The 24789-nt window shown below is 45.6% G+C and overlaps 1 protein-coding gene across 1 annotated transcript; it reads left to right on the forward strand.

The window, feature by feature from the left end:
- Positions 1-405: 405 nt before the first annotated feature.
- Positions 406-23114, forward strand: LOC115077174 (diamine acetyltransferase 2-like). Its single transcript, XM_029579428.1, has 6 exons — positions 406-1035; positions 1991-2042; positions 2448-2534; positions 9046-9147; positions 10084-10124; positions 22511-23114. Exons 1-6 carry the CDS (start codon positions 973-975, stop codon positions 22685-22687), a joined length of 522 nt encoding a protein of 173 aa, XP_029435288.1. The 5' UTR covers positions 406-972; the 3' UTR covers positions 22688-23114.
- The last annotated feature ends 1675 nt before the right edge of the window (positions 23115-24789 follow it).

A 24789-nucleotide genomic window follows, 5' to 3' on the forward strand; every position in this document is an offset into this window, starting at 1 on the left:
GGTTGCACGCTAGTGGAGCTGATGGATGTGGGGAGGCAGGATAAAATGAATGTAAAAGCTGCAGGGCTGTAGTTTTGCAATCTGACCACTTGACAGGATACATTGTTTCAGGAACATATTTTGTTCACAAATGTTCTACCAACTTGTTGTGTATGTTTTTTTTTTGTTTTTTTTTTACTGAGGCATCAGAACTACAAAATTCATGATCAACCGCACAGAATTACGAAGGCTAGATGTGTATTCACAATGAAAGGGTTAATATACCTTCAAGCTCCAGCAGGGACTGAAAATAATAGACCAAACTCTAGAAAAATGCAGAGAGCGCAGGAGAATAAAACACCAGGGGAGTCTCCAGCAGAGAGCGCAGCAGCTGGAAATAGCAGAGGAGACGCCAGCAAAGTGCAGAGAGGGCAGGGGCTGGAAATAGCAGAGGAGACGCCAGCAAAGTGCAGAGAGGGCAGGGGCTGGAAATAGCAGAGGAGACTCCTGCATAATGCAGAGAGGGCAGGGGCTGGAAATGCCACAGGAGATGCCAGCAAAATGCAGAGAGTGCAGGGGCTGGAAATAGCAGAGGAGACTCCAGGAAATGGCAGAGAGGGCAGGGGCTGGAAATACCGGAGAAATCTCCAACGAACTGAAGAGAGGGCAAGGGATGGAAATATCAGAAGTGACTCCGGCAAAACGCAGAGAGCGCAGGGGCTGGGAATTGCAAAATTGACTCCAGCAAAGTGCAGGAAAAGAGTGACAGGCAGAGGAACACTCTGGTCTTTAATCACTTCTGCAACAGAACCTGCCTGTTCAGCAAAGAAGAAAAAAAGAAACCAAAAAATGTCCTCTGGCCCGGAAGGGAGGAGTTAGGGGGGCCCGTCCGCCTGCGGCGTCCCCAGAGAGGGCAGGAAGCGAAGGAAGCCGAGGTCGCCGGGCAGGCGGTGTCACATCCAGACGGCCAGAGCTCCCTCCCTCACGGACAGCATGGCCTGCCGGATCCGCCCGGCCAGCGCAGGGGACTGCCGCGACATCCTGCGCATGATAAAGGTGGGGGTCGGTCCGGTCCCGTCCCCGGGCCTTTTTTTTTTTTTCCCACTCCCTGTAAGTGTCCCGCCCCCAGTGCATGCAGGGAGATGTAGTTCTGATTCCCATAAGAAAAAGTAGCACGGCTGCCATGTTAGTCCCACCTGCATGCACAGAAATAAGTTAGCATAAAAACAAATGAATCTAAGGTGATAGCTTTCGATTGGACGAACTGAATACTTTTCTGGAGTAGCTCACGTGTTATGTGCGATGGGAGCCCTAAATGTATCCTTTGGAAACAAGTCAAGGGCTGTCACTTAACCTCTGCTTGAGGGTGCTGGTGATGTACATTACAGCGGAGGTTTATTGAGAGGATTTAGTAGTTTCTTTAATGGTGGTGGGGGTCCTTGGGAGCTATATAAAGAGGAATTCAGAGCTTGGGGGGGGGGGGGGGGAATGGGGAGCTCTTGCAGCTTCTTGTGAGGCAACTGCGCTAGGCAGTCCAGCAAGGTAAGGTCAAGCCATGGGAAGGCCCTTGAACTGTCACAGGGCTCCTGGGGATGTGCACAGCGGCCGCCTAGGATGCTTATGGACCACAACAGCCTTGTGGAAATCCTTAAAAAAAAAGTTTAACTCCCGATGCAGTAAACTGATGCTACGCAAATGCATCGGGGGTTAAAATAAAATGTGCGTTGAATGTAAAATGTGCGTTCGGCACAAGCTGAACACACATTTGGGAAGGGGGGAGGGATGCTTCCTTGACAGGAGTTATCCAGGTAAGTGGCCGCAGCGGCTAAGGGTGCTGTCAGGGACGCAGCTCTCCATCCCCTTCCCGACTCAAAATATGCATTCAGCCTGTGCCTAAAAAAGCAGAGTCAAACAACTCAAATATTGTTTTTTGGTTGTTAATCTTTGTTCTATTCCTTATGAAAAGCAGAATTAATTTTGCTATATTAACTTTGTCCTTTTGCTACCACAGGAGCTAGGGGCCTATGAAAAGCATTCTTACGAAACCCAAGTGACAGAGGAAGGTGAGAGACAAAGAGCTGGGGGCAGGGGACCGGGGCATTTTAAAGTGAGACACTTGCACTGTCCTATCAAAAAGGCGCATGGCTGATGATGTCACAGTTGCTCTCCCTGCACCTATGTGCTTCGGTATGATGATGTCATCAGCCTGCGACAGTTTGGGTTCTCTGGGAGAGGAGAGGAGGGCTTGGAGGTGACTTTTATCGGAGACTTCAAAGCTGTTTTTTGGGGAGGGGGGAGGCAGGATTGATCAGGAGGAAATTTGAGAGATCAATCTGGAGGTCGTTTCCTAGAGATAACATGGGGCAAGGTTTTGGAAGAGAATTTTGTACATATGTGTAATGTATTTTTCTTTGTTTACTTTTGTCGCCTCCTCTCCTCTCCACCCTGCTAATGTCTGCCTCTCCCAGCACTGATTGAGGATGGCTTCTCAACCCAGCACCCCTTCTACCAAAGTATCGTTGCTGAGCTCCCCGAAGGGCAGAAGAGCCAAGAAGGTAACTTCCCCTCAGTCGCAGCTCCCACACCCTCCTCTGCATCTTCTAACTCCATAACCTTACGACTCCTCATTTGCTTCTGATTCCATCTCCCCCCCCCCCCCCCCGCCCCCCAGACGGTGACACAGGTGGCTGGCAGAGTTGATTATGGTGGGAGGGCGAAGGTGGGGGAGGTGGCAAGCTCAACAGTTGCCCGAGAACCCCCACATGGCCCCGGCGTCAGAAGGGGCTCCCTTGGCAAAGCTAAGTAATGTCACTGAGGCAGAGCTTCAGGCTGCCTGGCAGAGGCTGAACCCATTGCATAGCTTCTGCCCTGGATCCCAGGGCGTCTAACGCAGGCCCTGGGAGCCGGGAGAGTCTGTATTTTCCCTGTCCCCTCACAGCACTGGACACGCTCATTGCTCTGTGACTCTACTGTGTTGCGTACATTATTTTTTAAATTTATTTATTTATGCAGTTTAAAAAGATTTTGACAGCAAATAAACATGTCAATTACAAGGCAATTTATGTATATAATTGATCAAATTGATCAGTACGCAAGACAAACAAATTAAAGGAAAATTCTTTATACATTGCCAGTTATAAGGAAAAGGAAGGCCCCAATTCAATTAGTCTGGAGCATAATTAAGCAAAATTACTTAAGGAATAGGTGCGTTTAAATGCAATTACAAATATATAAACCAATGACCAACCTGGTGAAAGTTCATTTTTTAATTCTTGAGTCTATAAATTTTTTGAGTTCCAATGGTTCTAAAAATACGTATCGCTCATTTAGATGTTTAACGATACGTTTACAGGGGAAATAAACTGTCATCTGGGCTCCCAGTTGCTTAACATCTGGACCCATCTGAAGAAAGTTTTTCCTCCTTATCTGTGTATTTTTTGTAATGTCTGGGTACATCCAAATTTTCCCGTTAAGATATAACTTTTCCCGGTTTCTTAGGAATAATTTTAACACATTATCCCTATCTTCTATCTTTTGAAACTTCACACATAAGGTACCTCTTGACTCAATTTGATTTTCCATTGATTCTTCAATAAAGTCTGTAAGATTTACTAAAGGATGGGTCTGATTTAACACATCACAGTTTTCTTGTTTTTTTGAAACAATATAAAAGATTTTTTCTAAAGAGGGCATATTCTCAGAGGTAATTAATAAATTTTCAATCAAAAATCTCTTAAATTGTTCCAAAGGAGATATTAGTTTAACTGAGGGGAAATTCAATATTCTCAGATTTTTATAACGAGAATTATTTTCAAGTACCTCTAACCTTCTAGAGTTAGAGGTTTCTCCTTTTATCAGCCCTAGTTGTACTTCCTGAATCTGAACTAATTGTTTCTCTAAAATCTCACATTTCTCAGCATTTTTCTTAACTTTTTCTTCTACAATTTTCCCTTGTGTTTGTACTTCAGACATTTTCACTTCTAGATTTTTCATAGATGTTTTTAAATCCATTAAAACTTCCCATATATTTTCAAGTGTGACACCACAATTTTCCTTAAATTGAGGATTTCTTTTCTTAATGACACTTTCACCAGGTTGTGAGTAGTTACCAAGCCCTACCCCTCCTTTAGCGCCTTTAGGTGTTGATGTAGAGGGATCCAAAGATATAGATCTTCCTTCATTGCTCTCCTCTACTACTACCAACGAAGTATCTTTGGAACTTCCTCCTATATTCACTCCATTTCCAAGTCCCTCCCCGAGGATGGGCATTGAGTCCACATCTTTGGTAGGATTCAACCCCTCTGAACCTGGATTGAGTGAAAACTTAGGCGGTTCTGGAGTCAAAGGTGCTCCGGAGCTTAAAGAAGTCTGAAATTGTTCCTGAGATAATGGTAGCTGCTCCTGCTCCATATCTAGTTCGGATGCACCCGGAGTATCTGCATTTAATGTTCTGAGAAAGTTTTCAATTAGCGGTTGGGAGGAAGCTAGATTGGGAGCAGTCGGGGTCTCTGGGCGCAATCTTCCCTTCCTCTTAGTATGAGGCATACTTTAATAAGGCTATATCCTTCTCAGACGTCACCTTAATTTAATAATATAGAGACCTTCAGTGAGGGACAGAGAGTGTTAGAACTTTTGAAGGGGAAATTAAATATTACAACTTACTTAATATTCATTACTTCTTCTTCATTTACTTTCACTCTCCGATTTCAGTCTTTAAAGTAACCCGGAAAAGCGGCTTCGACCGCGCGCCGGGACGGTGACTGCGCGCCGAGGGGGGGTCCAGTTTTAGCACTACCGGCCCCTCCCCTTGATGACGTCAGGCACAGGAACCAGGAAGTAGCTGACAAACCTCCACGGAGAGAAAAGTAAGCAGAAATCAGCAGGAATCTTTCAGCTGCGAAGGGCGCGTACATTATATAAGTAACGAGCACCATTCTGCAGCCGTCCAGCGCTTTGCACAGTGACATTGCTTTATGAATAATGACAGCTCTGTGACTGTACAGTGCCATGTACAGAGCAGTTGTTTGATAAATAACCATCACTCTGTAGCCGTTCAGTGCTGTGAACACTGGTGGAGCTTTATCCTGAGGCGGTGCTACTCAAGGTACTGGCCCAATTGAAAGTAAACAAAGCTCTGGGACCTGCCAGGGCTAAAGGAGTCACTGACTGCATCCCTCACTGCTTTGTTGAACTTTATCCCTTGAAGCAGGAAGGGTTCGCAAGAGACTGGAGAAGATCAGATGTAGCACCGCTCCACAAGGGAGGGAACACAGAAATCTATAGCTTCGCCTCCATGGTGGATAAAGGAATGCAAGCACTGCTGAAGGACAGGATAGCGCAGTACCTTGAAACCCGTGGGATACAGGGTCCTCGGCGACATTGGTCTCACCAGGGGAAAAAGCTTGCCAAACCAATGTAATTGATTTCCTTAATGAAGTGACCAGAGTCGTAGATTTGATCATACCTCAGATCAGTCCAGACTCCTGGGTTTTGCCTCCCTGCCAGCAGATGGAGACAGAGAAGAAAAGCTTTTCGGACACTGCTACTTAACCTGGTGTGCCACCTGCAGCCACCCAGTATTTCTCTGTCTCCAGCAGATAGTAGGGGGGTTGTTAGGTTCCCGGTGGCGCCATCCTCCCTGGTTGAAGTGGACAGGCCAGGGGATTGGGGACCCTTGGTGGTGGTTCATCCCTGGACATGGAGGGGTTACGATTAGTGAGTGGTCCGGTTCCCTCGATCCCCTGGAGATCCTCGGGAACCAGCAGCTGCTCTGCAGCATTCAGGAAAGTGCTTTTGTCTTTATCTATAAATGACAAGGCAGCCTGGAAAGGGGTTCTCAACGTTGGCTGGTTCTGTGAGGAATTGGTGATCACACCACACACACACACGAGAGCCAGTGGTAGCTGGGGGTCCTGGCATCGACGAGACCACCGAGGCGAGCAACGAGGAGGCAGCATGTGTGGGACATGTGAGCTGGCAGTAGCTAGGGGGTCCTGGCGTTGACGAGACTGCCACAGCGAGCGACGAGGAGACAGCGCACGTGAGAGACATACATGGCGTGGGCCAAAGATTGCGGCAAGGTCTGCCTCTAGTGCGGGGATACACGTGCTTGTCACAACTGCGCAAAATTTGTGCACGCGCTGCGTCTTCGGGGGGAGAAGGCAGCTCGGACGTTGCAGGCCTCCGTTTTGTCAGGTAAAAGTGCAGGCTCTGTTTCAGCCTGTGAACGACCAACGAGGTCGTCGGGAGCCTCCACAGATCCTTTTCCCGTGAGCACGGGAACAGCGGCGATCATAGGTGCAGTCACAGCAGCGTGGGAAGCTCCCAGGCAGGCGAGGGAATCCCTCCTCCCTTATCGCCTGCTGGCAGAGTCCCGCAGAGAGGCTGGAAGATGAGGAGGCCTCGATTCGGGGGATTCTCAGGCCTTTTCCTTGGACAGAGTCCACAGCACAGCTGTAGTGGCTTCAAAAAGCAAGTTCCGAACAAATTCCCAACAATTGCACAGTCATAGAAAAATCACCTCTGTTCTCCAAAATCTTCCCAGACACTTTCACAAGGCACAGCTCTTATGCGATGTAAGCCTTTTCCCTCCGGAAAGGTATCCAAGCAAGCACTCGCACCTGCAGGAGCTCTCCAAGCCCCCTCTCCCCACTCTCTACTGGTGGATAGAAGATTCTGCTTCCTCCTGCCTTCCCAGTGGAAGTATTCCCTTCTCTTCCACTGATTTCAAGGATTGGAAACCCGGGCCAGGCCGTGGAACCTTGCTTGTTCCTCTCCTGTCTCCCAGCTCAACGACGCAGGCCTTTCGACTTCAAAATTCTTCCAACAAGACTCCTCCAGTGCCTCGTGGGAGGCCTATTTTATGCTCCTTAACATTGTGCCCTCCCCGCTGGGGAGGGAGAACCTTCCTGTCATTCCAGTGAATTACATACACACCCCTTGAGCTTCTTCTGAGTCTCCTGAGCTAGAAGATTACCTAAGTTAATGGATAGAAAACACTCCCCGACACTTCTGAACCCATAGTGAACCTTCCATTGCTGGAAGATTCTCAAAGTCAGCAAATACATCCAGCTTTTGAACTCCTGGTGGACCTTCCAGGTGGAAGACTCTGCATGTTAAAAACACAGGTTTACATTAGTATACACTAGGCCAGGGTTACAGGTTAAAATGGGAAGTGACCCTGTTTGCAGATGATATGCTATACCTTTAAAACCATGACGGTCTCATTAGGTGTTCAGCTAGATTCTGACCCTTCCATCTGAAACTTAATTTCAGTGGCCATACAAATGTCTTTCTGTTCTTTGAGGTATATTAGGAAAATCCACCCATTATTAAAAGTGAAAGATCTATTGTGATTTCAAAGCTGGATTATTGCAAGTCCTTTTTTTACTTGGGGTCTCTGATTCACAATTAAAGCATCTCCAGTTATTGCACAATAACGCAGCTTGGTTGATTTATGGCCTCCCTAAGTTCGATCATATGTCACCTGTTTTGGGACAGTTGCACTGGTTACCAGTTTCTTATAGGATTCAATTTAAAGTCTTATCTCTTGTCTTTCATATTCTCTCAAGGGGTCTCCCATCTTATCTCTTTAAAATGTTAGTCTCTTATATTCTGTCTCTTTCCTTGCGTTCATCCCAAGTAGGACTTCTTCATGCCCATCACCTCCAGTAATTCGTCAAGATTCCACCAGGGAAACCTCATTCGGTTATCAAGCACCTTCTTCATGGAACTCTCTACCATTTGACATTTGTTCTATTCCCGATTACTTCCATTTTAGGAAAGCAGTTAAGACCTAGTTTTTCAGTAAGATATTTGATAAAAGTTAAGTTACACTTGCAGAGTGGATGATCGCAGTTTGGTGATGCTGAAACACTGTTAATATGTAGAATTTTTAGTTAATTTAAATTTGTGTTTTATTTTGATTGTTTTTTGCTGGACTTTTTATTGCTTTTTTTTTTAATGTTATATTATTTGAAGTTTATGATTGTTTTTACATTTAGTGTTTTACAAGCAGGTTATAAAGTTTTAATAAAGGAAACAAATGAAATTATTGTGCGCCACAGAGTAGACATGGCAGAGGGAGTAAATAGATAAAAGATGATATTTTTTAAATTGAGAAATGAAGGTACAGCAACTGTGCTTTAATTAAAAAAAAAAATCATGCAGTTGTAATGCAGAGTTCCAAGGGTGGGATATCTTTGGGGAGCTGGTGCAGTAGCAGTCACCAAACAGGAGAAAAACCTGGGGGGGGGGGGGGGGGGGTTTCTGAGGAGCGGAAGGTAGCAGCCAGTCGGCGGGACAAAGCAGCTGGGAAGGCTGAGGGTACATTCGGGTGAATACAGGGAGGGATCACCAGTAGAGGGAAGTGGGATTACCTCTCTCCGGATCTCTTCAGTTCCGGAGGCCACAGCTACAAAAACCCATTGATAAGGTGGCAGCAGCTCAAAGGAGAGGTATTGAGCTGCACTATAAGCCACACGCAGTGAGTGTGGAGTGGAGGGGCAGCCTGGTGGTTAGAGCCCTGGGCTGAGAACCAGAGAAACCAGGGTTCAAATCCTGCTGCCGCTCCTTGGGACCTCCCCCTCCATTACTTCCAGGTACAAACGCAACCCTCTGCAGTACCAGAATATAACTGGAAATGGTGCAAGCTAAGTAAGTAGAGCGAGGGAGCTGAAGATGCACCTTTCAAGCAAAGAGAAGATAGCAGGGCAAGGGGTCATGATAGGAAGCAGGAGGAAGGCTGAAAGGGGAACAGGAGAACATCCTCTTCCACCCAACGGGCTCCAGCGGAGGTGATCAGAGCCCAACCACGGGCAAGATTCAAGCACGGGACAGAGGGACCTTAGTGGTGGAGGGAGGGAGGGAAGGGAGAAGGCCTCAGATGAAGCAAGACCTGCCACACAGCGCGGTAGGCGGGGACCACATGGGGGCAGACTGAGTGGATCATGTGATCCTTATTTGCTGACATCTGTATTTTTGTAAATAATAACCACCTGCTCTGTGCACACTGATAGTGCTTTATAAAAGACATTTTTCTGCCCTCTGATGCTGTTTCTGTCTCAGGTTTTACGATCGTTGGCTTTGCCTTGTTCATCTTCAGCTATAACAGTATGAAGGGCAGGGTTATCTATCTGGAGGACCTTTATGTGATGCCCGCGTTCAGAGGTAGGTGATGCCAGAGTCTCCCACTTAGCATTGCTAGCCCAGGCCTTCCACCCCAGAGCTGTCTGCAGGGCTTTTTCACCCAGCCCGATCACCATTTGCAAGACTCCACTGCCGAACAACCTGAAAGCTCCAGGGCTATCCTCGCCCTCCGCCCATGTCATCTGCCAAGGCCAAGTGTCACGCACTCCTCTATGCATTATAAAACCCGGTCAGTTAGGGCCCTTGGCAGATCATGTCAGCAGGAGAAGTGGGGGAGGGGAGGGGATCCCAGGCATGGCGGTGAAACTTGGCTGCGTTCGCGCACCCCAGAGCAGAGCAACTTCGTGGGGCGGAGGAAGCGTTCTGGAGTCAGGAGCGTCCCCTCCTCTGAGGTGGCGCTCATGGCGTTCCTTCCGCTCCGTGTCTCCTTCGGTGGCCAGTGAGGGGCCCTGACGGCGCCGGGCGCTAAGGGAGGGGAAACCACCGGGTTCGCCAGGTCAAAGCGGGAACCCGAGGTGGAAAAAGAATCTGGTGGGTGCGGGAGAGCAGCGGTGATGGGGGGGGGGGGAGGGGTGGAGGGCAGTAAGGCTTCAGGCCGCCCTGCGGGGAAGGCAGCAGCGGAGCCCAGGAGCGGGAGGCATCACTGGTGCTGCCGCTGCTGCCCTCGCCAATGCGGGAGATGTGGTCCTGGCCCCCCCACCGATGGAGTCTCAGGGGACTGCCACCCCCCCTCACAAGACAAGAATCAAGAGGAGCTGAGCGTGGCCTGGACGCAGACCGCCGAGGGAGGGATGCGTTTGCTGCATTGAATAAACGCTCTTCACCCCCCCAGGTCATGTAAAAGATCAGGGAGGAGGGCGTGGAACTCGCTTGGGCTTGCTCAAGAGGGCAGGAAACATCTTTTTGTCACTGCCGCTGCTGCCGCTAAAAAAAACTTTCCTCTCTCTCGTTCAACAGGCCAGGGTGTGGGGAAACGGCTCTTGCAGGAGGTGGCAAAGGTCAGAGCTGCTTTATTTCTCTCACTTTCCATGTTGTTGGCACTTTGAGAGGTTGCACAGCGGGGAAGGCGAAGGTTCAGAGTCCTAGCAGATTAAAATCCACTTCAGATGTGAAATGGCTGAGTTACATATTCCAAGACAGAGAGGGAGCAGGAGGGAACGTGAGCATGCACGGTCTGATTTCCCTGCAAAAAATTATACAGGGAACGCTGGTTGATGGCCGCTTATGTTGTTCAAAACTTGAATTGCATTGCTTTTATGCACTCGTCTATAGTTCTAGGCAAACAGTGTTCAATGAAAGTTTAAGGGTTGCTTAGTGTTGAAAAATAAAGTAAGCATGTAATGTGTTTTTTAATATATATATATATATATATATATATATATATATATATATATATATATATATATATAAAAATAAAAAACTAAGGCAACGTGTTATGTATTATTAATAGTGCTTACCATGTAATAAATGCAAAAAAACCCCAATAACAAAAATTATTTGGGGAAAAAGCACTATTATATTCCTCATATAATTAATTTAAAAAATTCTGTAATTTCATAAATATAATTATGCTTTATTGAAAAATATATATTAAATATCAATTTTTCTATTTTTTATAAAACATTCCATCAATAAAATTTTTTATATTAAATTGAACCTTAATAACAATATCCACATTTATACCATCATATACCCGCCTTATATTTGCCCTCTGCTTTACACTACCTCTAATCTCAATCTGTCCCTCAATTACCCAAATAACACCAAAGGATGAAAATTTATAATAATACTGTTGGTCTTCTTATGTGGTAAACACCACTAGATCTATAAACCTATATATTATATAATCATTATTATGACATTTATGTATTATTGTTATTTAGAGACCAAGTCTATGAACTTAGTCTCAAATATCTCTTTCTAAATGTTCAAATGAAACAAGGCCCTTGTTGGGATACCAAAGAACACAAGTGGGACACATTGTGGAGAGGATTTGAAAATAAATCATTTGAACATTTAGAAAGAGATATTTGAGACTAAGTTCATAGACTTGGTCTCTAAATAACAATAATACATAAATGTCATAATAATGATTATATAATATATAGGTTTATAGATCTAGTGGTGTTTACCACATAAGAAGACCAACAGTATTATTATAAATTTTCATCCTTTGGTGTTATTTGGGTAATTGAGGGACAGATTGAGATTAGAGGTAGTATAAAGCAGAGGGCAAATATAAGGCGGGTATATGATGGTATAAATGTGGATATTGTTATTAAGGTTCAATTTAATATAAAAAATTTTATTGATGGAATGTTTTATAAAAAATAGAAAAATTGATATTTAATATATATTTTTCAATAAAGCATAATTATATTTATGAAATTACAGAATTTTTTAAATTAATTATATGAGGAATATAATAGTGCTTTTTCCCCAAATAATTTTTGTTATTGGGGTTTTTTTGCATATATATATATATATATATATATATATATATATATATATATATTTATTTATTTAAAATTTTTATATACCGGCATTCATGTTGCAAACACATCATGCCGGTTTACATATAACAGGGGAGTACAATGAACAATTGAATAACCTATTAGTGTAGAAGGAAGCAGTTACAAATAACAAGGTAATAGAACTGGGAGAAGAGAAGAAAAGGGAGAGAATTAGGTATAGGTATTTACATTAGTAATAACATTTTTACATGTGGAAGTGGTAGATCTGGCTGAATAGAATTATATAATTATATAATTATATATATATATATTTATTTTATTTATTTGTGTTTTTCTATACCGGCATTCACGGCAGTTCGTATCATGTCGGTTTACATAAAACAAGGGGTGAGCAATACATTATAACGTACATAGCTAAAACGTAAGAGTATACATTACAAAAGTATAACAAGTGCGTAGAAGAAAAAGTTACAATAAAACAGGGGTTATTCTAACTGGGATTAGAGTTAGAGGAGAGATAAAAAGTTTAACAAGAAGTAAAACATTGTAGTGATTGGTTGGTATTGTCTGTTTCAGTTTAATAGAAGATGCTCAGTGTTGCTGCATTTGATGGAAGTATATAAAAATATACTTATATAAAAATATACTTATATATATATAAAAATATACTTATATAAAAATATACTTATATAAAATATATATATATATATATATATATATTTTATATAATTATAATTATATAAAAATATATATATATATTCATACATGTCAAGGGCAATTTTACAAGCAATTGTGTGGATAAAAAACCAAAACATTTTACATATGTAAATGATCCATCTGAACACTGCCTCCATCACCATGGCTAGCACTGTGCAAGTTGTTCCATACAAGAAGGCAATCCCAGGGGCTTACTTAAGTCACAGGAAGAGGTTCCGCATGTGCACCAGGTGTAAGGGACCCTCCGACTTGCAGAGAACAAGTCTGATCGCTGGACGCCAGAGGGGCGGAAGCAGACAGAGAGAGGAGGCCTGTGGCAGAGCAGTCCCACCTCCATTCTGGGAGCCTCGGTGTTGCCTTGGAAGAGCTTCACCTTTCAGTGATAGAAAGTGTTCACCCACAGGCTGCATCTTCAAAGTTGTGTGTCCAGGAGGGCAGGGACGGGACTGCTGCTGTTATTGGTGATTCGGTCATTAGAAGCATAGAACTCTGGGTGGCTGATGGCCATGAGGAGCCCTTGATATCTTGCCTGGTGCAAAGGTAGCAGACCCTACTACTACTTAAAATTTCTCTAGCGCTGCATGACATACGCAGCGCTGTACAAACATACAAGAAGGCAGTCCCTGCTCAATAGAGCTTACAATCTAATAAGACAAACAAGACCCCAGACATTGCTTAGATAGGACTTTAGAGAGTGCTCAGGGGGAGCCGGCTGTCGTGGTCCATGTCTGCACCTTTGCTATAGAAAGGTGCAGGAAGGAGTTTCTAGGGACTGCATTTAGGGTTCCAGAAAGTAAAGGGAAACCCAGCGCCACCAGGGTAGCAAACCTCCGAAATGCTCCCAGTCCTGGGCGCAGGCCCCCAGAGGCAGGCTGAGCTCAGGAGCCTCGCTGAGTGGATGAGATGATGGTACGGGAAGGAGGGCAACATTATTGCCATACGAGCAGCACTGGAGCAGATGATAAGCGACTACGCTCCTGGTTGGGGGTTTTGGGAGTCCAAAGAAAGGGTCTGGGGGATGGGGAGGGTGGCAGAGAGGGTGCAGGGTCCGGGGTGGGGAGCAGAAGGCGCTCATGGTTTTCAAGCAAATATTGGGGAAGGATAGCGGCCAGCCTCAGGGTGCTAGTGCCCACTGCTGGGTTTTGTTGGGTTTTTTTTAATTGGGGGGGGGGTTGGATGCTACACCCACACTTATTTTGAAATATTTTCCAGGATGAGGGACTGGGGGATCAAGCCTGAAAGCCCGGAAGATTTTTTTTTATGATTGTTTGTTTGATTTTGCTGCCACTTAACCAGGTGTATTCAAAATGTAGCCAGTTAAGTAGCAAGTTTTCCAGCTGAATGCGGCCAGATAACTTTTAAACTTAACCAGTTACATTCAGACACATTCGGTTAGATCTGAACGCTATTCAGCTAAAGGTGGTCGGATAACTTTAGGTGAATATAGTCAGCGGGACCAAGTTATCAGGCTAACTTTCTGACATCAGTGCCAGGTAGAACGGTGGAAGCTATTGTTAAGAGCAAAATTACTGGTCATATGGGGCAGAGCCAGCATAGATTTAGCTGTACTATTACAATTCTTTGAAGATATGAATAAGCAGGTGGATACAGGTGATATAGTGCATTAGATTTTTCAGAAGGCATTTGAGACTCCTCAGAAAACTAAAATGTCATGGGATAGTGGAAGGCGTCTTACTGTAGACTGGTAAAAAGAAAAGAACAGAGGGGTAGGACTAAATGGTGAATTTCCCTAATGGAGAAAGATAGAGTGCCCCAGGGATCTGTCCTGGGACTGGGGTTTAACTTATTAATTAACGATCTGGAAAAGGGAGCCATGAGTGAAGTGATCACATTTGCAGATGACACAAAATCATTCAAGGTAGTTTTACTCGCAGGCAGAAGGAGACTGGGCAGCTGGATTTCATGTGGACGAGTGCAAAGTGAGGCCCACGGGAGAGAAATAATCCAAAGCTGGATTCAGTACCGAGAGTCACCACGTAGGAATAGGATCGCGGAGTTCTTGTGGACGATACGTGGAAATCCTTGGCTCCGGGTGTGGTGGTGGTGGTCAAAAACGCAAACAGAAATGTTAGGAATGGAGGAGAAAAAACCCAGAAACTATCCTAATGTGTGCAGTTATAGTGGAATTAGAAAAGAGTGTCCCCAAATTCAAGAAGGCAGGGGATAAATGCAGAGGATGGGCCATCTGATCTTTCTCTGCCATCACGCTAAAGGCGCTGGAAGGGCTCCCCTGTGATGAGAGGCTGCACAGGTTAGGGCTCTTCAGCCTGGAGAAGAGGTGACCGAGGGGAGATTATATTTAGGAGGCTCTCCATTTGGGAACTGTTAGTACATCGCTTTCAGAAAGATGATGCCTGAAATGAACCCATCTAGTATTAAATGGGAGTCCTGTCCATGTAATTAAGCATTATTTTCCCCCCGGCATTCGGAGGAAGTGCCGTGTCTATAAACAGCTTCCTTCTGGGCTGCAATTCCTCCAGCGTAAGTGAGCCACACTAATTTGCATCTTAACCAACCTTAAATGTGTCAAGTACCACGGCATCATAATTTCAGCTAATCATCTTCTGTCATCACCCTAGAGGTAGCCGATTGCTTTTCGCTCTTCCAAATTAAAGTCCCGTTGGTCGGTGTCTAATTATGTGTGTGTGTGTGTCTCAGTCCCATTTGGCACAAAATTCAGGAACATTATTCTTCAGTGAACCTGGTAATGGGTATATTAATGAGATCAGGCCCCTCGCCGGCATTCTGAGGAATCAAAAATATTTTCGCACGAGTATCCGTTTCCCAGCTCTTCCCTCGCTCGCTCGGCCGCCTGAGAAACTCTTTGTGGAGGTGCAAATCGTGCAGGATCCTGTGCACCACGTTTTCTTTCTCATTGAAGAGTTAACTCGCTTTAACTGCTGAGTGCGCGGGGCGAGGGCCAAGCAAAAGTGGACAGCAAAACCCCATCCTAACCCGGCGGCAGCAATTGGCAGGCACTAGCAAGAACGTAATAAATAAACCTAATAAAAAAGCGAATTAGGCAATAATCAAAGATCTAATGCAGCAGAGCCTCAAAGTCTACCAACTACGGAGCCTAACTAGCGTTTCCCAATAATAAAAAATGAAGAGAGACCTTTTTATTGGACCTACTTAATGCATTTCTTGATGAAATTTTCTTGCCTTAGGGGCAAACACGCGGGCCGATGCAGTAAAGTGCGCTCAGGCTGAGCGCACTGTTAGCCCCCGTCTGGCCGCGCTATTTTTACCCCTTATACAATAAGGGGTAATAGCACGTGGAAAACACACGGCCAACCCCCCCCCCCCCCCCCCCCCGAAACTAATAGCGCCCGCAACATGCAAATGCATATTGATGGGCCTATTGGTTATTCCCGCGCGATACAGAAAGTAAAATGTGCAGCCAAGCCGCACATTTTACTCTCAGAAATTAACGCCTGCCCAAAGGAGAAATAATCCAAAGGCAGGCGTTAATTTCGGCTAGCACCGGGAAAGTGTACAGAAAATCAGAAAAAACTGCTTTTCTGTACACCCTCTGACTTAATATCATAGCGATATTAAGTTGGAGGCCCCAAAATTAAAAACAAATTAAAAATCTGCCCACGGCCCGCGGGTTGGAAGACGGACGCTCAATTTTGCCGGCGTCCATTTTCCGAACCCGTGGCTGTCAGCGGGTTCGAGAACCAACGCCGGTAAAATTGAGCGTCGGCTGTCAAACTCACTGACAGCCGACGCATCTGTCCAAAAAGAGGCGCTAGGGGCGCGCTAGTGTCCCTAGCACCTCCTTTTATCGCGGGCCCTAATTTGCATATGTTTCTTTAGAGAATCGCGTGCCCAGGAGAGTGGCCTGGGCGCGTGTTGGGGAGCGGGTGCTCGCCGGCCCGAAGGTGAACACAGATTACATTTCAGGGTAATCCTAAAGTCTCTTCTGTCGCATATCACATATCAATCACGCTAGGCTGTGAATCTGTCTGTACATTCAAGCAGCGTCTTTTTTTTTTTTTTTTTATTTCTGCAACCTGTAGACAAACTCTAGCTTGAAAACAAGTAACGTACGTAGCAGACGATCGTATAACCTGTGCTACGGAAGCAAAGTTATAAAGCAAGAAATAGGGAGTCATTCAAAATTTACAAGAGAATATTGTCCATTGCTGCTGATCCGCAAATCTGTTTTATCGATAAACCCAATTCAACTACCAGCGATGTCCTCTTAGACTCTGACCTGCTCATTTTGTTTTGACCTGACAAAGGGAGCAGAGCTGCCCAAAAGCGAATCAGAGAAATGTACTACTGTATCCCCCTAATGGGCAGGAAAACGTGAGAAACGCTATGAGCTAAGCCCCAATCTCAGTAGGTTCACAAATGTTCAAGCAGATGGACCTGATACAGAGATGAGGGATTACGGTTCAAACTGGACAGGAAACAAAGTAGAAAACCCCCCAAATGTTTCTTTCCCCTCTGCTAAACAGTCTCACTACTCACCAATTCTCTGTCTCTCAACGAATCTATGCCTTGAGGTTAAGGAAGATTTTGCCCAGATTATATTTAAACAACAAAACTTTTAATATTTTAAAGAATCTGGATATCAGTAGTCAGGTTAAACATAGTAATGATGGCAGATAAAGACCTAATGGTCCATCCAGTCTATCCAGCAAATTGTGAATGATAGTAACTGCCGCTCCGTGCAGGTTACCCCCATGCCTTCTGATAAGGGTAGTAACTGCCGCTCCATGCAGGTTACCCCCATGCCTTATGTTAAGGGTAGTAACTACCGCTCCATGCAGGTTACGCCCAAGCCTTATGTTAAGGGTAGTAACTGCCGCTCCGTGCAGGTTACGCCCAAGCCTTATGTTAAGGGTAGTAACTGCCGCTCCGTGCAGGTTACGCCCAAGCCTTATGTTAAGGGTAGTAACTGCCGCTCCGTGCAGGTTACCCCCATGCCTTCTGATAAGGGTAGTAACTGCCGCTCCGTGCAGGTTACGCCCAAGCCTTATGTTAAGGGTAGTAAATGCCACTCCATGTAAGTTACCCCCAAGCCTTATGGTAAGAGCTATAACTATCGCTCCGTGCAAGTTACCCTCATGCCTTCTGTTAAAGCTTTTAACTGCCGCTCTGTGCAGGTTACCCCCATGCCTTCTGTTAAGGGTAGTAACTGCCGCTTCATGCAGGTTATGCCCAAGCCTTCTGTTAAGGGTAGTAACTGCCACTCCATGTAGGTTACCCCCAAGCCTTATGGTAAGAGCTGTAACTATCGCTCCGTGCAAGTTACCCTCATGCCTTCTGTTAAAGCTTTTAACTGCTGCTCTGTGCAGGATACCCCCATGCCTTCTGTTAAGGGTAGTAACTGCAGCTTCATGCAGTTTACCCCAATGCAAAAGTTTTACACCTAAATTTAACATCGAAACATAGAAATGATGGCAGAAAAAGACCAAATGGTCCATCCAGTCTGCTCAGCAAGCTTATGGTAGCACCAGCCGCACCATACAGGTCTCCCCCATAAAGGTATCATGGAAGAGGGGGGGGGGTGCAACTGCCGTGCCATACAAGTTACCCCCATACTTAGTTTCCCAAACTGTTAAAGTCAGGGCCCTTGCTGGTTCCTGTCTGAGTCCCTCTTTCTTCATTTACAACATTGAGCCTTTAGGGATCTGGAGAGTTAGTCCCATGCCCTTTTGAATTCATTTACTGTTCTTGTTTTCACCACCTCTTCCATGCATCCACCACCCTTTCTGTGAAGAAATATTTCCTGAGTGCCCCCCCTCCACCCCCGGAATTTCATATCGTGAACCCTAGTTGTACAGTTTCCTTTCCAACGGAAAAGGTTTGACGTTTGTGCATCATCAATACTCTTCAGGTATGTGAAGGTCTGTATCCTATCTCCCCTGCACCTCCTCTCTTCCAGGCTGTACATATTCAGATCCTTCAGCCTCCCCCCGTAAGTTTTCCAAAACAGATCCCACACCATTATGGTCGCCTTCCACTGGACTGCCTCCATCCTTTTTGAGATACGGTCTCCAGAACTGAGCTCAATACTCAGGTGAGGCCTCACCAAGGACCTGTACAAGGGCATTTCCCCACTTATTAATATTCTCTTTATGCAGTCTTAACATCCTTCTGGCTTTAGCTATCGCCTTGTTACATTGCTTTACTGCCTTCAAATCGCTAGACACTATCACCCCAAGATCCCTGTCCTGGTCTGTGCATATTAGTCTTTTGCCCCCTATCGCATACAGCTCCTTCAGATTACTGCAACCCAGCTGCACGACTCTGCATTTCTTGGCCTTGAATCCCAGCTGCCAAATCTTCGACTACTCTTCCAGCTTTCTTAAATCACTTTTCATTCTCTCTACTCCACTCTGTTGCAGATCTTAGTATCATCTGCAAAAAGATTAACTTTTCCTTCTAATACTTCTGCAACGCCGCTCACAAAGATATTAAACAGAATCGGTCCCAAGACTGACCCTTGAGGCACTCCACTTAACACCTTTATCCCTTCAGAGTAGGTTCCAGTTACCATTACACACTGTCTCCTATCAGTCAACCCGTTTGTAATACATGCTACCACCTTGGCACTCACTCCCAAGCTTCTCATTGTATTCCCGAGCCTCCTGTGCAGGACTGTATCAAAAGCTTTGCTGAAATCCAAGTAGATCACATCGAGCGTTTTTCCTCGATCCAATTCCTTAGTCACCCAATCAAAAGAATCAATCATATTTGTCTGACAGGACCTTCCCCTGGTGCATTCATGCTACCTTGGGTCCAGCAACCCACCGGATAGTAGAGAGTTCATTATCCTTTCCTTCAGCAGTCTGCATTGATTTTTCCACCACTGAGGTGAGATTAACCAACTTGTAGTTTAAGCCTCCTGTCTATCACCCTTGTGAAATGGAACCACAATTGCAATCCTGCAGCTTCCTTCCCATCTCCAGGGATCTATTCAACAGGTCACACAGTGGACCCGCCAGCACATCTCTGAGCTCCCTCAGTATCCTGGGATGAACCTCATCAGGCCCCATGGCCTTGCCCACTTTCAGCTTTCCTAGCTCCTCCCATACATTCTCGTCTGTAAACGGGGTTGCATGTACTCTGTCCTCATCAACCAGCGACAGACCTTCTCCAGGGGCTTCTTTAGTGAACACAAACAAATATTTGGTTAATATTTCTGCCATTTCTTTGTCTCTCTCCACACATTGATCTCGGTCACCTTTCTATTTCACGCTACCACTTCCTTCTTTCTCGGATATACCTGAAAAATGTTTTGTCACCTCTCTTTACCAATCCTTTCCTCTGCTTGACATTTTGCTTTCTCGATTTTGTTCCTCATCTCCCTCAGATATTCTTCCGTGTTCCTCTGTTGGGGATCCTTTATACTTCTTGAACACTGTTCTTTTTGCCTTTATTTTTCTAGCCAATTCCTTAGAGAACCAGATTGGTTTCTTTTTCCTCTTACTTGTTTACTTTTCTTACGTAGAAGATTTGCTGCCTTTGTAAGAGCTCCTTTTAGTTTGGCCCACTTCACCCGTCATCTCCCCAGTCTTTTAGTTCCTCCTCAAGGTAGTTCCCCATTTTACCAAAGCCTGTATTTTTGAAATTCAGAACTCTGCTCTTCATGTGACTTCTCTGTATCTTGTTTGCCATATCAGACCGTACCATCTGACCGCCGTTGCTGAGGCGGGTACCTGTCTGGGCATTAGAGCCATTATCCCCGTTAGTGAGCACTAGGTCGAGTATCACACCCTCCCTAATGGGTACCATTACTATTTGTTTGAGCAGAGTCCCTTGAAGGGCAGCCACTGTCTCTCTACTTCTTGTAGATTCCACAGAAGGGCTGCTCCAATCCACGTCTGGCAGATTCAGTTCTCCAATGAGCCGCACTTCTCCCTTCTCTTTCACTAGATCTCGATGCAGGTCTTCTGTTTGAGATCCCGCCAGTGTAAATGGAAGCACCATCCTTCTTTCTTTAGGACGGCCCCTAATGCTCCTTCCCTACCCCGCATCCCTTGCATTTCAGTTGCTCGCATATTGTTTTTGACATAAAGAGCGTCTCCTCCCCCTTTTCTGTCCTCTCTGTCCTTCCTTAATAAGTTATAGCCCGGGATGGCCATATCCCAATCATGAGCCCCAGTGAACCGTGACTCTGTAGCAGCAACAATGTCCAAGTCTGCTGCCACCATTAGGCCTCACCTTATTATATTGTTTTATTGACCTGTATTTCTGCTCTATTAATTCCAGAAATTGCAAAAGCCCTTTTTGTTTGGAAAAGGATTGACTGAATCCATCTAGGCCTTTCCTCTTCTCATTTTTGGAAAGCCTCGCAGGCATTTTCTGATTATTTAATTTGTCTGCACTAAGCATTGTTTTTTTATATTGTTTATTTTTTTTTAATCGTGTTTATAATATTTTGTTTTATGTTCTCTGCTTTGCCCAGAGCTGTAATGGATGAGCAGAAGAAATAATTAAAGTAAATTAATTAAGGGATTATCAACTGTTGGTTGATCGCAGATTTTGAGAGTGACATGCAACCTCTATTAATTCCTCTGTATTGCCTAGGCTGCCATATAGCACCTACCAGCTTTCTCTGGGGCCTGCCTAGAGCAGTGTTGAACCAATATCCAGGTTTTAAGTTTGTCTGTTAAAATCCTAAGCAGACCTATTGTAACCTCTGGGTGGGATGGAGCCCTTAGACTGGACCAGGGACTCATAGAACATAAATATGGACTCTATCTGCAACCAGTCCTCCCCGGATAGCTCGTACCTCTGAGGTCCGGTTCTCGCTGTGGTGGGGGGGGGGGGGACGCATAACTTCTAGGCCTATTTGTGTTAATCTACGACAAGCCCCTTTCCCCAGTCTCTGTTAACAGCATCGAATCTTCACAGTATTTAGCAGTAAAAAGCACACTGAGCAGCAATCTGGTTTCCAACTTCATTCCTGCTAGTTGATTACATTGATTTTACATAAAGTGAATGAACCAAACGTCAGAAGAAAGATTAGTAAAACGTGGCCTCACCCTTCCTGTAAAGTGACTGATTTTTATGGAAGCCAGTTCTTTAACAATTGATCTCCTCCTAAGTTCTCAGATTATAGAAAGCGTAAGCCGCCTTCCAGCTTCCCAATTTACCACAAGCTTCTCCCCGCCATAGAAGGATTAGAATTTAGTGCCAAATGAACAAGTCCCAGTCCTCTTACTTTTCCTGCGATCTTCTCAGCTCGCTTAGATATCCCGGATGAAAGCACCAAGTGGTTATTCTCAGGTGCTGGCACAACTTGAACCAGCACCACAGTTCTTAAATGGTCCCTTCCGGCCCTTCCCTCTGCTGAGGGACAAGGGATCCGTTCCTCCTTGCTGTCACCCCCTTCCCTCATGAAAGATGCCTCTTCTCTCAGGAGATTGGAAACTAATTCCCAGGTACCAAGGTCCAAGAGGAACAAAAATAGACTTTTGACTCAAAACAAAGGGGAAAAACAAACCAAGAGCCAGGAAGGGCAGAAAAAATGTCCTCGTCTCCCAAATGAGGAGATAAGTCATTGCACAAAGACAACTCACGCTTGAAACTCCTCTGCCTGAGGAGATGAAAAGTAGCAGCAGATTCTTCCCTACCCTTACACGGAGACAGGGGTACCAGGGCTCTCACCGGGAAAGTCTCCAGCAGCTGGCTTGAAAAAAAAAAAGTAAACACAGGTAGAAATAGATCACTCTAAAGAGGCTGACCCACATGGGGCAAAACCCTTTCACAATAAGTTAGAAAACAAAGTAGCTTCCAGGTGCATTGAAAATCCACACGCTAAGATGGTGGCAGGGGGTTTATAAGCTGCCAGAGCACACCATCTGCACCTCCCTCTGGGGGGAGTCAGACCGCTCCCCTGAATCTCTCTGATCCTCCTCAGCTAGTTGGTACACTCCTGGTTAAAAAAAAAAAAGAAGACAAAAACAGGTGTTCCTTACACTTTTAAAAATGTTTATTCCCCAAAACTCACTCCACTGCTGCCTTGTTATTGTGATGACTGTTTAAGATCCATTTGCTCTTCATCTGACTGTCTGGCGTCATGCTTTAGGTGTATCGGGGGTGAGAAAACAGGAGTGAATAAAAGCATCAACTATAGGGTGGGATTTGAAAGCCAGTTTAATATTTTGATCTGGAACAGCTCCTCCCATAACCTCTTTGGCCTCTTCCAGATCGGGCGGGATCAGCACTGTAACCAGATCCAGTTTGCTGTCCTTGACTGGAACCAGCCTGCCATCGATTTCTACCGGGCCCAGGGAGCCTTCGACCTGACCAAGGAGACCGGCTACCATTTCTTCCGCTTTGGGGACACTGCCGTGATGAAACTGGCCGAGTTCGAGGCCCAATAAAGAAGTCAGGCTGCCCACCAGCAGAGGAGGCCTCTTCCTGAGCTACAAGCAGCCCAGCTTCCCACCAAGAACCACCCAGCATGCACAGCTTGGTGGGCAATGGTACCTGACATTGGGCCACCGTGGCATACTTTAAAAGAAAAACTACAGAAGAGCAGGCCCTAAGCGAGCAAGGTCAGAGGGGTTTGCTGGACTGAAATAAATGAATGTAGAGCAGAGGAGGAAGAGACAAAAAAAAACAAACTAGATTACATGGCAAGGACTCTTCAAGCAGTGATTGGATCAAGTGCCAGTGTGTTCTCAGTCTTTAGAAATTGAGACTAGGCCCCAGGATGCTTTCTTGCAGGATCAACAACCTTTTTAAAAGTCTGCTCAGATAACAGCCTTTTACTTTAAAAAAAATAAATAAAAGGGAATGGAAAAAGTAGCAAACTTTTGCAGACTGGTTTTAACACACAGCCTTGGCTTTTGCCATTTTGTGTGGGGGGGGGGGGGGGGGGGGGGAAGGGAGGAAAGGATGGATGGAGTTTGAATGTATTTGACCCACAGGCATCAGAATGGGGAGGGCCTCAGCTTCACCCAAATCTGATGCACTTACAGAATCACAGTGGGAGGGCCGAGTCAGGCAGGCAGCAGAAGAGCTGGGCATCATCCCTTATCCTCCAGCACTGTCACGCTACTTAGGAGTCTGTACAGGCACCACCACCTCTACCTGCTATGTCTCCTAGCACATGGGTGCCCATCTCCAGGAGAGACTGCGGGCAGGAGCTGGTGCCTGCTCACCGAGCCTTGCAGGGACAGTGCGGAGCAGTTACAGCAGGCTGGGTCAGGAAGTGGGCCTCAGGTGCTGTGCTTCCCCTCCACTAGGCATCGTTTCACAGGAAAAGTATGGATGCAGGACCCTGCAGTAGCGTGTGTGCTCGAGAGCCCGTGCTGGCTCCATAGGACAGAGGAAGAAGCTGATTTTTGAGAGCTTTCAAGAACAGTTAAGTAAAATAAAGGCAAAAACAAAAGTGGGACAAAAAAGTATGAAGCCACCAAAATCTGGAGAATGGAATAGGTTTAAAAAAAAAAAAGTTTTAAAGCAGGAGAAAGAGCCAAGTAGTACAAGTTTGAAACAGGTTCCTTGGTATATTTCAGGGTATAGAGGGTTAGTAGAGTGAAGAGAGAATTTGGCTTCTTTCTTGGCTCCACTACTTCAGTCACAGACCCATGGTAGCAGCACTGCTGCTGGGTAGTAGGGGGGTGTGCATTTGTTTGCAGCGTATTGGTAATCCACAACGTATGCCATGTTTGTGAGGGTCATGAGACATATGGTGAACCCTCTGAATATAAAGTATCACTAATGAATAGACCCCCACCCTCCCCCAAGACTTGCCAAAAGTCCCTGGAGCAATCTCATGCACTCAGGCTGCCGGTATTCAAAATGGTGCTTGATAGTAAGGGCAAAGGCTATCAGCACCATTTTGAATACTGGCAGCTGACTACTCCAGGATACCCGCTGGACCACCAGGGTTGGGGGGTTTTTGGGGAAACAAATACATATAACACTAATGATCAGCCCCCCCCCCCCAAGAATGGAGGCAACAGATTTGGGTCCTGACAAATACCAATAGGGACAAATCGGTCCCTGATGGGTAGTTCTTTCAAGGTTTCTCAAGAGAAACACAGCCTAAAGCAAGGATCCCCCAACATCATGGCCCTTGCTAGAGACTTTCATCCAGGCCCAGTGGTGGAAGGAGCTCAAGCCACAGCTGCTGCAGACAGTCCGTCTGATTTGGCCTGTGGTAGGAGCACGTCACACCAGCTCTGGTGCAGAAAGACTGACATGCACGAGCTAGCACTGAGAGGTGGGCAGGCAAACCACTGATACCCAAGCATGGGTTGTGTTAGGCAAGAGTGGTGGTTCCTAGAGCAGGCATGTGGGGGGTGGTGGTGTGGACAGGGTCCTTTAAGATGCAGGTATATAGTACAAGTCTTCAGAGCTGAGATACTAAGTCACTGCTCCTGTCTGGATTACAGTTTTATCTAGAAGGGGTGGGCAGGATAGGAAGTAGAGATAGTAAGCATGCATGGGTGGGGTATGAGTGAGTGCAGCATAC

Source organism: Rhinatrema bivittatum, chromosome 16 (assembly GCF_901001135.1).
Source record: "Rhinatrema bivittatum chromosome 16, aRhiBiv1.1, whole genome shotgun sequence".
NCBI classification, from domain to species: domain Eukaryota; kingdom Metazoa; phylum Chordata; class Amphibia; order Gymnophiona; family Rhinatrematidae; genus Rhinatrema; species Rhinatrema bivittatum.

What these genes read in the sequence shown, in the direction of transcription:
- LOC115077174 (XM_029579428.1), top strand. Translation starts at nt 973, where the DNA reads ATGGCCTGCCGGATCCGCCCGGCCAGCGCAGGGGACTGCCGCGACATC. An exon ending in ACATCCTGCGCATGATAAAG is followed by an intron (nt 1,036 to 1,990) that starts GTGGGGGTCGGT and finishes TTGCTACCACAG; the next exon opens with GAGCTAGGGGCCTATGAAAA. An exon ending in TCTTGCAGGAGGTGGCAAAG is followed by an intron (nt 10,125 to 22,510) that starts GTCAGAGCTGCT and finishes GGCCTCTTCCAG; the next exon opens with ATCGGGCGGGATCAGCACTG.